The 15,600-nt window shown below is 43.2% G+C and overlaps 1 protein-coding gene across 1 annotated transcript in view; it reads left to right on the top strand.

The window, feature by feature from the left end:
• MEI1 (meiotic double-stranded break formation protein 1) overlaps positions 1 to 15,600 on the top strand; it is a 66,899-nt gene that overhangs the window by 34,526 nt on the left and 16,773 nt on the right. The window contains exons 20-22 of the mRNA XM_082349750.1: positions 5,573 to 5,848; positions 10,152 to 10,317; positions 11,438 to 11,542. Of these exons, the coding sequence (XP_082205876.1) occupies positions 5,573 to 5,848; positions 10,152 to 10,317; positions 11,438 to 11,542 (547 nt within the window). The remainder of the gene's footprint in view (positions 1 to 5,572; positions 5,849 to 10,151; positions 10,318 to 11,437; positions 11,543 to 15,600) is intronic.

The raw sequence follows: 15,600 nt of genomic DNA on the forward strand, positions 1-15,600 counted from the left end.
GGAAAGAGGTGTGAGGTGTCTCCAGGTAACAGTTTATCGAGCAAAGTGTGTTGCCGGCACCCAGATCATTGTTAACCAGGCTGGTCTTGGATTGCTTTGAAGGTGGTTATATGGTACAAGTTTTCTCTCTCTAGCTTCTTTATAAACTCTCAGGGGTGGAGGACTATGTCTGATTCATCGCTGGATCTCTCACCTTTTCCACTGAAAATTGCTTTTATTCCTTAGATGTGGACTCTTCAACCTCAAATTAAGGATTCTCTTCCTTCAGTGACTATTAATTTTGCCTTTTTTTAAATTACTATTGGGGCAAATGTGACATGAGCAGACCTGGTTTAATTTGAATGGAATCAGGAAGGTATAGTAGAAGTGCAAGTGTTCTCAAGTAAGACAGATGTAGGTATATAATGTCCCATTGTCTCTCTTTTTGTGGTATTAGCAGACGTTGGTGATCATTCCCTAGATCCTTTAATTCATTAGGGATTGCAAAATATAATATCCTAATTCTGTCATTCTCTCTTTGTTTATTAACTGGACTATTTGTATAAAAAGAAACTTCTCTCACCAACTATTCAGTTACTCTGAATGGTAGATTGTATAGGAAGCATAGGGTGAATGTTTGATTCTTTCCCTTTAATTACCAGTTTTCAAAAAAAATGAGTTGGTTGCCTAGCACTCTCTAAAAGTGACCAAAGAGATTTTTTTAGTATCATGATGAACTCATCGATTTAAAAATATTTGATGGTTTCAATCCACTATATTATCCTTTTGAGGATCAAATCGTCCTATCTTTGGCCAGTGGGAGCCTATTCAAGGTTGCTCCTAAGTCCTTTTGACACAACCTTAGTAATCTTTGACAGAGTTTGAGTTTTCTTTTCTTTTTTTTAAAATAAATTTATTTATTTATTATTTTTATTGTTGGCTGCTGCACGCGGACTTTCTCTAGTTGCGGCGAGCGGGGGCTACTCTTCCTTGCGGTGCGCGGGCTTCTCGTTGTGGTGTGCGGGCTTCTCGTTGCGGTGCTTCTCTTGTTGCCGAGCATGGCCTCTAGGTGCGCTGGCTTCAGTAGTTGTGGCACGTGGGCTCTGGAGTGCAGGCTCAGTAGTTGTGGTGCACGGGCTTAGTTGCTCCACGGCATGTGGGATCTTCCCAGACCAGGGCTTGAACCCGTGTCCCCTGCATTGGCAGGCGGATTCTTAACCACTGCACCACCAGGGAAGCCTGAGTTTGAGTTTTCTAGTATCACAAGATGCTTCAGGCGTTCCTGCTCTCCCATCCTGTCTTGATCCTACCCAGTTAGGCTTTCACTCTTACCATATCCCTGAAAATGCACTTGTCAAAGTCACCAATAACAGATACATGGCTAAAGCCAATAGTCAGTATTTTAGTCATCATCTTACTTGACCTATCAACAACATCTCTTTTCTTTGAAACACTGCTTTTACTTGGCATCTAGAATACTGGGTATTCCTAGTTTTCCTCCTACTTCTCTGGCAGTTATGTCTCAGTGTCTTTTGCTGATTCTCTTTTATCGCCTTGACCTCTAAATGTTGTAGTACCCCAGGGCTCAGTCTGTGACTGCTTTTCTTTTTTCTCTAAACTTACTGCTTTGATGATCTCATACAGTCTCATGGTTTAATTCATGGCTGGATTAAACAAGATCACTCTGGCCACTAGGACAATATAACAGAGGAGTACAAGGGTGAGGGTGCCGAAACCAGTTAGGAGGCTACAGCAATAATGTAGGCAAGAGATAGTGGAGTAGGTGGTGAAAATCGTCAGCTTCTGGATATATTTTGAAGTTGGTGCCATAGGATCTCTTGATGTACCAGTGTGAAGTATGAGAATAAGAGAAAATAAAAGGATGTTTTCAAAGATTTTGGTTCTCATGAGGGTCAAAGAATTGTTGGATTGAAATACTAGAGGGAGTGAGCTGGAAAGATAGGAGGGATGGTCGTAAAATGGGATGCTTGAAATTGGGATTATTTGGGAGGGTGCAGTTCTTCGTAATCACAAGGTCCAGATACATGACCGTGGGAATGAATGGCTGAGGCAGGTAGAGGAGATTAGAAGAAGGAAGTAAGAGAATTTAGAGGCCAAGGTTTTCGAACTAAGGAAGTGGGAGTGAAAATAGCCTCCCTTGAGAGACCGTAGGCAAAACAGGTTTTTGGCAGAGAATCAAAGCAGCAAGGTGAAGGGAATATTCAAAGAGGTACAGGACATAGGGAATTTGCTGATAACTGTGAGTGAGTTCTAGAGGGCACGTGGAAGGGTTGTGGAGCTGTGTAAGAGTGGGAGATGGGATCTGAAGAGGGCATGTCCTGACCCATATGGGGGTGACCTGAAATTTCTGGGCTTTCTGAGGTGACTGATGTAAACGGGGGAAAAGGACACAATAGGAATAGTCCTGATGGCTTCAAGACTAATAATCGTGGCAAGACTGGTTCTTGGGGGCCATCTCTTCCCATCTACCAGTGGGTGTGGAGACTTAGAAGGTAGTTTATGGAGGAGCTCCAGATTGCCCCTCTTATGTGTGAATCCATAAATGATATATAACATTGTTTTGCATTTTAAAAATTCTTATATAAATATATAAATGGCAATATACAGTCACAACTTGTTTTTTTTTACTTCATTTTTGTTTTTCTATTTTTATTTATCCAGGTTTTTTAAAATTGTGGTAAAATATGCAAACATAAAATTTACTATCTTAACCATTTTTAGTGTACAGTAATGGTATTATGTACATTAATATTGTTGTGCAACTGTCTCACCACCATCTATCTCCAGAAATCTTTTCATCTTGCAAAACTGAAACTCTATACCCATTAAACAATAACTCCCCTATGTGCATTGACCACTTATCATGTGCCAGGTGCCAGGTGCCATGTGGGTCCCTGTCAGGGTTGAGGTGAATCAAACAAACTCCCTGCCCTCAGGGAGCACCAGCTTGACAAGAGAGACAAAAAGATCTCCTACAAGGCAGGGAACAGCTGCAGTGCTTCCTGGAGCTGGAGGACCATTGAGAGCTATGAAAGCACAAGGAGCAAGAGGTTGTGTCCGATTGTGGCATCAGAGAGGCTTTGTGGAGGAGATGGTGGTAGTGAAGGGAGAACTTTCAGGCTGAGAGTAGAGCAAGATTTAAGATACAGAAGTGGGGAGTTACCCAGTCTATCCATTCAAGGAAGGAAGCCTAGTTTAGTGTGGCTTGGCTAGGTCATGTGGGAGACAGAGTGGAAAGAAGCTGGGAGGTAGACCTAAGTCTTTAACAACATGCTCGAAAAGGAAATTAAGAAAACAATTCCATTTACAATAGCATTAAGAAATTAAATATATAGGAATATATTTAACAAAAGAAGTGCAAGGACTTGATCACTGAAAATCACAAAATATTATTGAAAGAATTTAAAGAATTCATAACTAAATAGAAAGACATCCTGTGTTCATGAATCAGAAGACTTAATAGCCAGTTATAAGATAAATAAGTGCTGGGGATGTAATGTACAGCATGATGACTACAGCTAACAATGTTGTTTTGTATATTTGAAAGTTGCTAAGAAAGTAGATCTTAAAAATTTTCATCACAAGGAAAAAACTTTTGTAATTATGTGAGGTGATGGATGTTGACTAAACTTATTGTGGTAATTATTTCACAATATATACATTTATCAGATCATTATGTTGTACTCCTTAAACTTATACAATGTTATACATCAATTATTTCTCAATAAAATTAGGAAAAAAGAAGACAATAGTGTTCAAATGGCAGTACTCCCCAAATTGATCTATAGATTCAACATAATCTTGATCAAAATCCCTGTTGCCTTCTCTTTTTTTTTTTTTTTAAGATTTAATTTTATTAATTTTTGGCTGCGTTGGGTCTTCATTGTTGCGCACAGGATTTCTCTAGTTGCAGCAGGCATACTCTTTGTTACGGTGCACGGGGGCTCTTCTCATTGCAGTGGCTTCTCTTGTTGCGGAGCACGGCCTCTCGGCATGCGGGCTTCAGTAGTTCTGGCACGCAGGCTCAGTAGTTGTGGTGCACAGGCTTAGTTGCTCTGTGGCATGTGGGATCTTCCCGGACCAGGGATCGAACCCGTGTCCCTTGCATTGGCAGGCGGATTCTTATCCACTGCGCCACCAGGGGAGTCCCTGACTTCTCTTTTTTTGTCCAGAAATGGACAAGTTGATCCTAAAATTTATATGGAAATGCAAGGGACCCAAAATAGCCAAAACAATCTTGAAAAAGAAGCACAAGGGCTTTCCTGGTGGCGCAGTGGTTAAGAATTCGCCTGCCAATGCAGGGGACCACGGGTTCGATCCCTGGTCCGGGAAGATCCCACATGCCACGGAGCAACTAGGCCTGTGAGCCACAACTACTGAGCCTGGGCTCTAGAGCCCGTGTACCACAACTACTGAGCCAGCGTGCCACAACTACTGAAGCCCGCGCACCTAGAGCCCTTGCTCTGCAACAAGAGAAGCCACTGCAGTGAGAAGCCCGCACACCGCAATGAGGAGTAGCCCCCACTCGCCGCAACTAGAGAAAGCCCGCGTGTAGCAACGAAGACCCAACACAGCCAAAAAAATTAATAAATTAAAAAAAAAAAGCACAAGGTTGGAGGACTCACACTTCTTAATTTAAACTTACTACAAAAATAGAGTAATCAAGGCAGTGTGGTTCTGGTATATGTCTAGGTTAGACAACCAGATCAATGGAATAGAACTAAGAGTCCAAAAATAAACCCATATATTTTTAAAAGGATGCCAAGACAATTCAGCGGGGAAAGAATAGCCTTTTTAATAAATGGTGTTGGGACAGCTGGATAGCCACAAGCAACAGAATGAAGTTAGACCCTTACCTCATACCGTACACAAAAAATAAATCAAAATAGATCAAAGACCCAAATAAAGAGTGAAAACTATAAACTATAAAATTCTTAGAATAACATGTTAAGGAATTTGAGCTTTGTAATATGTGCAATGGGAAGAGATAGGTTTTTGAGGGTTAATAAATGATTCCAAACACCTGCCATTTGCTTTCTCTGTGCCAGGCTGTATGCCAAGTGCACAGATTAATCTGCCGCAGTCCCTGCCCTCAAGCATCTCAAGTCTAGTGTGGGAGGTAGACAAGTACACGCTGACAATTATGATACACTGTGGTGTCATTATAGAGCTGGGTTTCTCAGCCATGGCACTATTAACTTTGTGCACAGTATAACTCTTTTCTGTGGGAGGCTGTCCTGTGCATTGTAGGATATTTAGTGGGATCCTGCTCTCTCCTACTAGATGCCAGTAGCACTCTCCCAATCAAGACAATCAAAAATGTCTGTAAACATTTTAAAATGTCCTCTGAGGAGCAAAATCACTCCCAGTTGAGGACCACTGTTATAAGGTAAGCGCTGCGAGGTTTTCTTTTCACTAGAGGGTGCTGGGATGAGCCAGTGTAGATATCCTGGAGCACTGAGAAGCCAGTACATTTTTCCCAGTTATGTCTTGGCTGTCTATGTTTGTTGGGGATTGGGGTCTCTTGAGTCTTCTGCAGGGTGTATTTAGCCCCTTTCTTCTTTGCCTCCAGGCTGTGGTTGGCGCCATCAGAAAATTACTAGAGGGCATCCTGGACCTGCACCTAGTCTACACCCACCACCCCCTCGTGCTCAGGTTATTCCTGTTGTATCCAGAGCTGATGAGTAGGTTTGGGCACCGTGTCCTGGAGCTTTGGTTCTCCTGGGAAGAGAGCATCTGTGCGGAGCTGGATAATGTCGCCTCTGCTGGGCGGCCCACCCTTCCCGCCAGCTTAGCAGCCCTGTTTCATGTGCTCAGAAGCAGCCCCAGCACCCTGCTCATTTTGCTAGTAGGTGACCACTTGCTCATTTCTACATTCAGAGATGGTGGGCCCTCTCTCTCTGGGAGCTGGTTTATTGAGGTCAGGAGGCACCCGCAGCTGCTTCTGCCTGCCTCTGGACTTATCACTGTTTCCATGTGAGTAGGAGATCCTTTCGGCTGGCAGGTGCCTGGTTTCTGTAAGTCTGTACCCTTTCTTAAGTCTGATGGAGGTCTGCTCACTGAGAGATATGTGCCTCTCTAATCCCCCGGGGATATACCTATGAAATGCTGACCTCAGTCACCATTCCCTCTCTCCTCCCTGTCTTCTCTTAAGCATATTCTGTTAACAAGGGTTTGATGTCATAGGGGACCCCTGGGGCATGTAGATGAAGATGTCTGATAGCAGAGGGACTCAGCCTCTTTTCTACCATAACTCTCAGGATAATGTTACATGTGCAACACCCTCCCTTAGCCATACCCAGAATTTTTTTGTCATGAGTTTATTGCATATTCCAATGCTTTTTTAATGAAGTAAGACATTCCTATAATTTCTATCAGGTACATCAGTTAGATAAGTAGGCTGCCTGCTGTCTGCAGTTTCTAACACACTGACTTTAATTCCATCTTTTTTTCCTCATTATTATAGAGATGACTGCTATAATTTATATATATATTTTAAAAAGGAAATTATTTACACATTTGACAGTTTGTATTTAGTGACCAGTTACTAGTTTTAGGTCCCAAACTGAGCACACTAGCATATGAGACACTCTTTTTAGAACCCCTGCCTTCAATGCCAGTTCACTTACTTGGTCCCCCGCCCCTTAGTCCTGGAAGAATGACATAGCCCTTTTGAGAAGAGGGGGTGTTCCTTTGATATTCTTATCATCAACAAACATGATTCCCTGACTTTATTGGAGTGACTGTGGTGGAAATAACACCTGCATATTATATATCTCACATCCTTAGGTACCTACATCTGTCTGTATTCACGTTCTCATGTACACACTCCCCACTCAGACTTAAATCTTCACCTTCTTCCCTGAGATCTGTCGTCTTGTGAAATCACACACGTGTTGGCTTGATAGAGGCCACATTCATGCTTTGGCTCAAATTCTTCCTTGGAGGAGGAAGAAAAGAGAAGAAGGAACGGGTTAAAAATAAACCATTAGTGCATAGGGAAAGAAGAAAAGATGGGATGCCAGGCAGAGTAGCAATGGACAGAGCTAAGATACTGGATTTTCTTTGCCAGGTAATGTATTCAGAGTCAATTCCTCACACATAACAGGTACTTATAAATCTTTGCTGACCTGTTGAGTTAGGGGTCTGAACAGATCTAAGTCTCTCAAAAAAGAAAAATTCAGATCTTCTGAGAAAGATACTAATCATGGTATCTTATTTTTTTCTTTTTAAACAGATGAAGAAATAGGTTTAGAGAGATTTGTCCAAGGTCACAAGAGCTGAGATTAAAACCCAGATTTTGACTCCCTAATGTTCTTTCCAGTAAACTCAGCTAAATTCAGTGTTTCATCTAATGGGAGAGCTGTTTGTTTGAGCACTAGGGATATAGGGATGAATTTCACCTAGTCCCTGCCCCATGGGCCAGTGAGGGACTCAGACACAACAAACCACTAACAACTGGAAGATGAAGGCTTCTCTGAGCTTCGATTTCCTCACATGCATAAGGGAGATAACATGGGGATAAATGAAAGAATATATAGGAACACTTGTGATATGCTGTACACGGTAGACTATCATTCACTGATTATTGACTGACTCTGAACCAGATAAAGAATGTTAATCTCACAGAGGCTTATTGAATTGCCAGGGTCATATAGCTAATAAAGATCATGACCATAACTGGAGCCTAAATTAATAAGTTTTTCACTAAATTAGATCCTAGAAACATCAGTGGTAAGAAAAAATAGCAAGGAACAGCTTTGTTGTTTGTTCATGTATATATAATTCCTACCATTTCTCCCCAGCTTCTAGCCGCACAAAATATGTGTTGGTACCAATTTCTGGTTTTGATATGTGTAATTAACAGCTGAAAACAAAGCTGTTAATTGCCACTCTTATCAACGGGTGGTCTTTCATGTAGGTTGTTTATATGTAAAAAACAGAAGCTCTGTTTGTTCCCTGCTTGGCCACATCCCTCTGGTCGGTCCAGTCCCAGAGAGTTCTGGACAGCGCTGGACAGGAGAGACTTCGGAGTGGGCCATGCTCCACCCAGAGCCTTCCCACTGACCCATATGGTGGGGTGCACTCCTTCCCCTGGCATTCACCATGGCTGCCAAATGCTAAGTAGCCCCCTTCCTTTTGCACTGTTAGCATTTACTAACTCAGGTTTCTAAGGAACCAGCTCTGGCAGTCAGGCAGCCGTGTGCCAGTGAAGGAGCCCGACTGGGAAACTGGTTTGGCCTTGGGCCCTGTGACCTTGGGCAAATCACACCTCATCTGGGCTTTAGCCTCATACTCTGTAAAGTAAAAAAGGTTGGTGGAAATGAACCTCTAGCCCTCTCATTCTGAGATCCTCTTTATCCAGAGATGTTTTCTGAGTCCCTACAAGGTAACAAAAATGAAGCCAGTCTCATCTCTGCCCTTCATTAAATCTTTAGTGTGGTAGAATTTACAACGCCACTGCTTTCTTGATAGGCAAACTACTTAATCTGTTCCAGTTTGCTCATTTGAAAAATCGGGGTGCACCTAACTGGAAGAGTTATCATGAAGATACAGATAATGTATAAACAAACATATAACTACAGTTTAAACACAGCACAGTACCTGACATTATCAGGCCCTAATTGAGTGATTGCTATTGATAATGTCAACAAAAATTAATCAATAGTCAATCTAAGAAAGAAATGGAAAATTTTATTTGAGCCAACCTGAGGACTATAACCCAGGAGACAGTCTTTCAGAAAGCTCTGAAGGAAATTCCCTGGCGGTCCAGTGGTTAGGAGTCTGTGCGTCCACTGCAGGGGGAAAGGGTTCGATCCCTAGTTGGGGAACTAAGGTCCTGCAAGCCACGTGCTGTGGCAAAAAAAAAAAAAAAAGGAAAGCTCTGAGGACTGTTCTGCCTGTAAGAGGTCAAAGCACAGTGATATAAGTTTTTGAGACAAATGGTTAAATGATGTGTTATTGACAGTTTACACAATCCAGATCTACATGTACAAAGCAAGTAGTGGGTCACAGGTCACTTGGCTCCTTACAAGATTAAGAAGGAAATTATCCCCTAAGGAGTTGTGTGTTGTGACCCTTGACGAGATTAAGAAAGAATGTTGTCTCCTAAGAAGGTCTGGTTAATGCAGATGCACAGTATACGCCAAAGGGGAGGGAGGAGGCCCAAACGAGTAGAAAAAAATTTTTGTTAATTTTTCTTATCTTGCCATAAAATATGAATTATTTCATCAATATTATAGTTGTTTCTCTGGCAGCTGTGGAGGTTTTTAAAGAGCCAAGCCCAGACACCCCTGTGCTACCCAGTGATCAGCCCATCTGTATTTGTCTGGCCAGTTGCCCTGTAATCATGTCTCTCTGTGTGTCAGAAGCTGTCTTCCCTGGAAAGGGAGTCTGTGTGTAACCTTGGTTTCATGACACCCAGCCCTAACTGGCCTGTCCAACGGAATTGGCTTGTTTGAGCTGGAAGGTGCCAGGAGCTATCAGTAGGATAGCCTCTGGTGTGGCTTCTGCTGGCTTTGCCTTTAACATATACTCATTAAAATAACTCTGAAAGCAAATAAAAAGCAATGTTCTTTGCCACCGTCTGAAACCAAGGCCTTTACACCCTGGGGCAGAAATAGCCAGATGCCATGGCGGAGGCAGGGCCTGATCTGGTCCTTGCTTCCCTTCCTGTGCCCTGAATCTGTCCTAACCCATCCTCTGCCTGCCCTGTGACATCTCCATCCCCCGCCTGCCCTGTGACATCTCCATCCCCCGCCCCCTTCTCCCTTAAGGCACACTCAGGTCCCCTGTTCTGAAATAACCTCTTCTTGACCCTGTAATTCCATTTACAAGAGAGAGGCATCCCGGAAAGTAGAAAGAGCTTTGGGCTTGGAGTTAGGAGACCCGTATTCAAATCCTAATTGTGCCACTTACTAGTTTACATGAACTTTGGCACATTACATAATCTCTCTGAGCCTCCATTTTCTCCTACTTAGGATAGACTTATTTGACAGGATGATGCATGGTAGGTGCTGAGTGAGTGCTTCTTTCCCCAGGCTCTGTGACACCATCATTTGGGGCCCTTCCCCAGCTCCTCTCTTTTTCACTGTCCACCTGTCTCTAACCATAATGCCCTCTGAGCTCTGGCTTCCTTCTCTCCTGCTCAGGACCTCATCTATTCCAGTCCAGTGGACACAGCCCGCAAGGTACTGATCGTCCTGAGGACCTTTTTGAGGAGGAATGAGGATGTCCAAGTGGGCGGTCTCATCCGAGGCCACTTCCTGCTGATCCTACAGCATCTGCTGGTGGAACATGGGTCCTCCCCATCAGGAGGTCAGTCTGCAGCTGCTGGGGGCATGTATTGACCTGAAGGTCAGACAGAAGTGGCATCTCTGCCCTGATGAGGTCTGCTCTAGGAGAGAGAATCAGAGTTTTCCATGCAAAAGAAAAGTCAGACCAGTGGGGCATCAAACTAAACTTTATCTCCTTCCTCTCATTGGAGAGTGGGTGCTCAACATATTTGATTTGTGTGTGTGGTTTGAGTGTGCTTATGTTTAATGTCTGCATGGGTGAGAGTATTTGATGTATGCATGCATGTCCCCACCCTGCCCAGCATGTGCTCAGAGCTGTTTGTCACAGGAATGGCAGCCTCCAGTTGCGAAGAAAAAAGGGGTAAATATTGGGGAGGTCAGGGAGGCAGCAGCAGCCAGCAGGGGCTGGGGAGGGGGTGGATCTGTGAGGTATTGGAAGCTCCTGGTGAGATCCAAAAGGATGGTTTCTAAATCTGGAATGGGACTCCCTGGAGTCAAGAAAGCTTGATATTTGGTACAGTATGAAGACACTGAAAGACTGGGATTGGTCTGTTTACTCTTAGAAAGTTGAATTTTTAAATTAAATTTCAAAACACTTAAGAGGAAGTAGGTAGAGAGCTGTGGCTCACTTGGTCCAGTTCTGATTGAGGATGGCGGTTTGGAGGTATGTTTAAGGGTATCTAGAAGAGCTGAGTCCTTCTTTTTCAGGGAAGGACAAGCCACAACTAACTGATAATACTGTTTGAGAGCCATGAGATTTCTTGGAAACACATAGTGGAATGACTGTGAGCACTGGATTGAGATTTGGGTTCAAGTCCTGGCCCTGGCCCTGAGGCTGTGGGGTCTTGGAGATGTCACTCAGCCTCTCTGGGCCTCAGTTTTCTTAACTGCAAAATAGGAATAACAATCCCTACTTCACATGATTTTTAAGATGATTAAGTGAAATAATGAATTCCTGGTACCCAACCCAGAGCTGGCACTCAGTACGTCAGTTGCCCCTCTTCTAAATGAAGAAGGAAAAAGACAGGAAATAGGGGTAAATCCCAACAAACTATTTACTGCTGGTGGGTCGTGGGTGCCTGTCCGACCTTAGGGTGATCTGATGGTCAATCCCCCTGACCAGCTCTCCTTGTTTCTCACAGCCTCGGGGAACCTGCCTTTGCTGCTGAGCCTCCTCTCCTTAGTGCAGCTGAGGAACGAGTCAGAGCAAGAACTGGACAGCATGGCCATGAAGCTCCTTCACCAAGGTGCTCTGGCTGCTTGGGACAGTGCCTGAGGGCCTGGGGCTGGGCGTGCTGTGGGTGTGCTCTCAGTAGTGCTGGCCTTGTTCCTTTCTTCCACCCTTTCATCTTTTTGGAAGAAGCTAGTGCGTCAGTCTACTCCTGTGGGCTTTTTTTTTTTTTTTTTTTTGGAGGAGAGAGAGGTTTATTGCAGGGCTGTGCAAGGAGAATGGGGACTCATGCCCCCAAACCCCGAACTCCCCGAAGGGTTTCAGCAAAGCATTTTTAAAGGCAAGGTGAGGGAGGAGGGTTGCAGGGTATGCAATCAGCTCGTGCACAGTTCCCTGATTGGTTGATCTCCAGTGGGCTTCTTGATAAAGGACCTTCCAGATCTTTCTCTGCTCATTCCCTAGGAATGTTTGGAAAATCAAAAAAAAAAAAAAAAAAAAAATCATTGTGACAAGCTCCAGAATCAGGAATGCCTGGGTTTGTTCTCAGCTTAGTCACTAATTATGCAACCTTGGGCAGTAACCTAGCCTCTATGAGCCTTTGGTTCCTCATAGGTAAAATAATAGTGTGTACCTGATTTAGGGTTGATACAAAAATAACCGTAGATGTAGAATGCCACAGGATGCTTGGCACAGAGTAGGCCTTCATTGGGTACAATCCATGTATCTTCATTTTTCCTGGCACAAGCTCAGTTTTCCACCTCACCCCACAGCTGACTCAGGATCTGATGATCCAGTCACAGTTCTCTAGGCCTCTTTTCTACCCATACTCCAAACCTCTCAGGACCTTTTATTGCTCATTAATGCGGTCACTAGTTCATAGGCAGTACCCTCAGGAAGATTTGTTGAGGCAAGGTTGAAATTAATAGGAGAAATGGTGTGTCTTCAGTACCTGTGGACTGTCAGGTCCTCTGGCCACAGGTGAGGATGGGTTTTTTTTCCTGCCTGGAGCCCAAGGCTCCTCATGAGAAGATCAGTGTCCAGCTCAAAAAGAGCCTCCAGGCCTGACCTGGAGCTGGTCATGCCCGCCTATCTTATCAGGTTAAGGGTGATGCTCAGCTGGGAGGGAGGTCTGTGTGTGACAAAAACAGCCATCAAAAGGGCCTCTAGGGAATGGACTTGAGGACATGGGGAGGGGGAAGGGTAAGCTGGGACGAAGTGAGAGAGTGGCATGGACATATATACACTACCAAATGTAAAATAGATAGCTAGTGGGAAGCAGCCACATAGCACAGGGATATCAGCTTGGTGCTTTGTGACCACCTAGAGGGGAGGGATAGGGAGGGTGGGAGGAAGACGCAAGAGGGAGGAGATATGGGGATATATTTATATGTATAGCTGATTCACTTTGTTATAAAGCAGAAACTAACACACCATTGTAAAGAATTATACTCCAGTAAAGATGTTAAAAAAAAAAAAAAGCAGTAATCTAAAAAAAAAAAAAAAAAAAAGGGGGGGGGCCTCTAGGGAATTCCCTGGTTGTCCAGTGATTAGGGCTCCGCACTTCCACTGCAGGGGGCATGGGTTTGATCCCTGGTCAGGGAACTAAGATCCCATAAGCCATACAGTGTGGCCAAATAAATAAATAAATAAATAGAAAGGGCCTCTAACAGGGAGAAATAACAGGATGAAACATACACATGAAATGAATATACATTTACATATAACCCTTGAGTACTTTTTTTTTTTTTAAATTTATTTCTTTATTTTTGGCTGTGTTGGGTCTTCGTTTCTGTGCGAGGGCTTTCTCTAGTTGCGGCGAGCGGTGGCCACTCTTCATCGCGGTGCGTGGGCCTTTCACTGTCGTGGCCTCTCTTGTTGCGGAGCACAGGCTCCAGACGCGCAGGCTCAGTAGCTGTGGCTCATGGGACCAGTTGCTCTGCGGCATGTGGGATCCCCCCAGACCAGGGCTCGAACCTGTGTCCCCTGCATTGGCAGGCAGACTCTCAACCACTGCACCACCAGGGAAGCCCCCTTGGGTACTTTTATTTGAGAGCATTGAGGGTAGAGGACTGTAGTTCACGGGTGAGGGTACAGTTGGGGGGCCTGCTTGTCTGGCCGACCACAAGCCAAGTAAAGTCAAGTGTGCTGTGGCTGCCAAACAAGTGAATGGTGGGGCAGACAGCAGAAGCAAGAAGAACTACAGTCCTGCAGCCTGTGACTCAAAACCCACATTCACAGAAAGATAGACAAGATGAAAAGGCAGAGGGCTATGTACCAGATGAAGGAACAAGATAAAACACCAGAAAAACAACTAAATGAAGTGGAGATAGGCAACCTTCCAGAAAAAGAATTCAGAATAAAGATAGTGAAGATGATCCAGGACCTAGGAAAAAGAATGGAGGCAAAGATCGAGAAGATGCAAGAAATGTTTAACAAAGACCTAGAAGAATTAAAGAACAAACAAACAGAGATGAACAATACAATAACTGAAATGAAAACTACACTAGAAGGAATCAATAGCAGAATAACTGAGGCAGAAGAATGGATAAGTGACCTGGAAGACAGAATGGTGGAGTTCACTGCCATGGAACAGAATAAAGAAAAAAGAATGAAAAGAAATGAAGACAGCCTAAGAGACCTCTGGGACAACATTAAACGCAACAACATTCACATTATAGGGGTCCCAGAAGGAGAAGAGAGAGAGAAAGGACCCAAGAAAATATTTGAAGAGATTATAGTTGAAAACTTCCCTAACATGGGAAAGGAAATAGCCACCCAAGTCCAGGAAGCACAGAGAGTCCCATACAGGATAAACCCAAAGAGAAACACGCTGAGACACATAGTAATCAAATTGGCAAAAATTAAAGACAAAGAAAAATTATTGAAAGCAGCAAGGGAAAAATGACAAATAGCATACAAGGGAACTCCCATAAGGTTAACAGCTGATTTCTCAGCAGAAACTCTACAAGCCAGAAGGGAGTGGCATGATATACTTAATAAAGTGATGAAAGGGAAGAACGTACAACCAAGATTACTCTACCCAGCAAGGATCTCATTCAGATTTGATGGAGAAATCAAAAGCTTTACAGACAAGCAAAAGCTAAGAGAATTCAGCACCACCAAACCAGCTCTACAACAAATGCTAAAGGAACTTCTCTAACTGGGAACCACAAGAGAAGAAAAGGACCTACAAAAACAAACCCAAAACAATTAAGAAAATGGTCATAGGAACATACATATCGATAATTACCTTAAACGTGAATGGATTAAATACTCCAACCAAAAGACACAGGCTTGCTGAATGGATACAAAAACAAGACCCATATATATGCTGTCTACAAGAGACCCACTTCAGACCTAGGGACACATACAGACTGAAAGTGAGGGGATGGAAAAAGATATTCCATGCAAATGGAAATCAAAAGAAAGCTGGAGTAGCAATACTCATATCCAATAAAATAGACTTTAAAATAAAGAATGTTACAAGAGACAAGGAAGGACACTACATAATGATCAAGGGATCAATCCACGAAGAAGATATAACGATTATATATGCACCCAACATAGGAGCACTTTGATACATAAGGCAACTACTAACAGCTATAAAAGAGGAAATCGACAGTAACACAATAATAGTGGGGGACTTTAACACCTCACTTACACCAATGGACAGATCATCCAAAATGAAAATAAATAAGGAAACAGAAGCTTTAAATGACACAATAGACCAGATAGATTTAATTGATATTTATAGGACATTCCATCCAAAAACAGCAGATTACACTTTCTTCTCAAGTGCGCACGGAACATTCTCCAGGATAGATCACATCTTGGGTCACAAATCAAGCCTCAGTAAATTTAAGAAAAGTGAAATCATATCAAGCATCTTTTCTGACCACAGCGCTATGAGATTAGAAATCAATTACAGGGGAAAAAAAGTAAAAAACACAAACACATGGAGGCTAGACAATACATTACTAAATAACCAAGAGATCACAAAGAAATCAAAGAGGAAATCAAAAAATACCTAGAGACAAATGACAATGAAAACACAACGATCCAAAACCTATGGGATGCAGCAAAAGCAGTTCTAAGAGGGAAGTTTATAGCTATACAAGCCTACTTCAAGAAACA

Source organism: Balaenoptera borealis, assembly GCF_965194805.1.
Source record: "Balaenoptera borealis genome assembly, chromosome: 13".
NCBI lineage: Eukaryota > Metazoa > Chordata > Mammalia > Artiodactyla > Balaenopteridae > Balaenoptera > Balaenoptera borealis.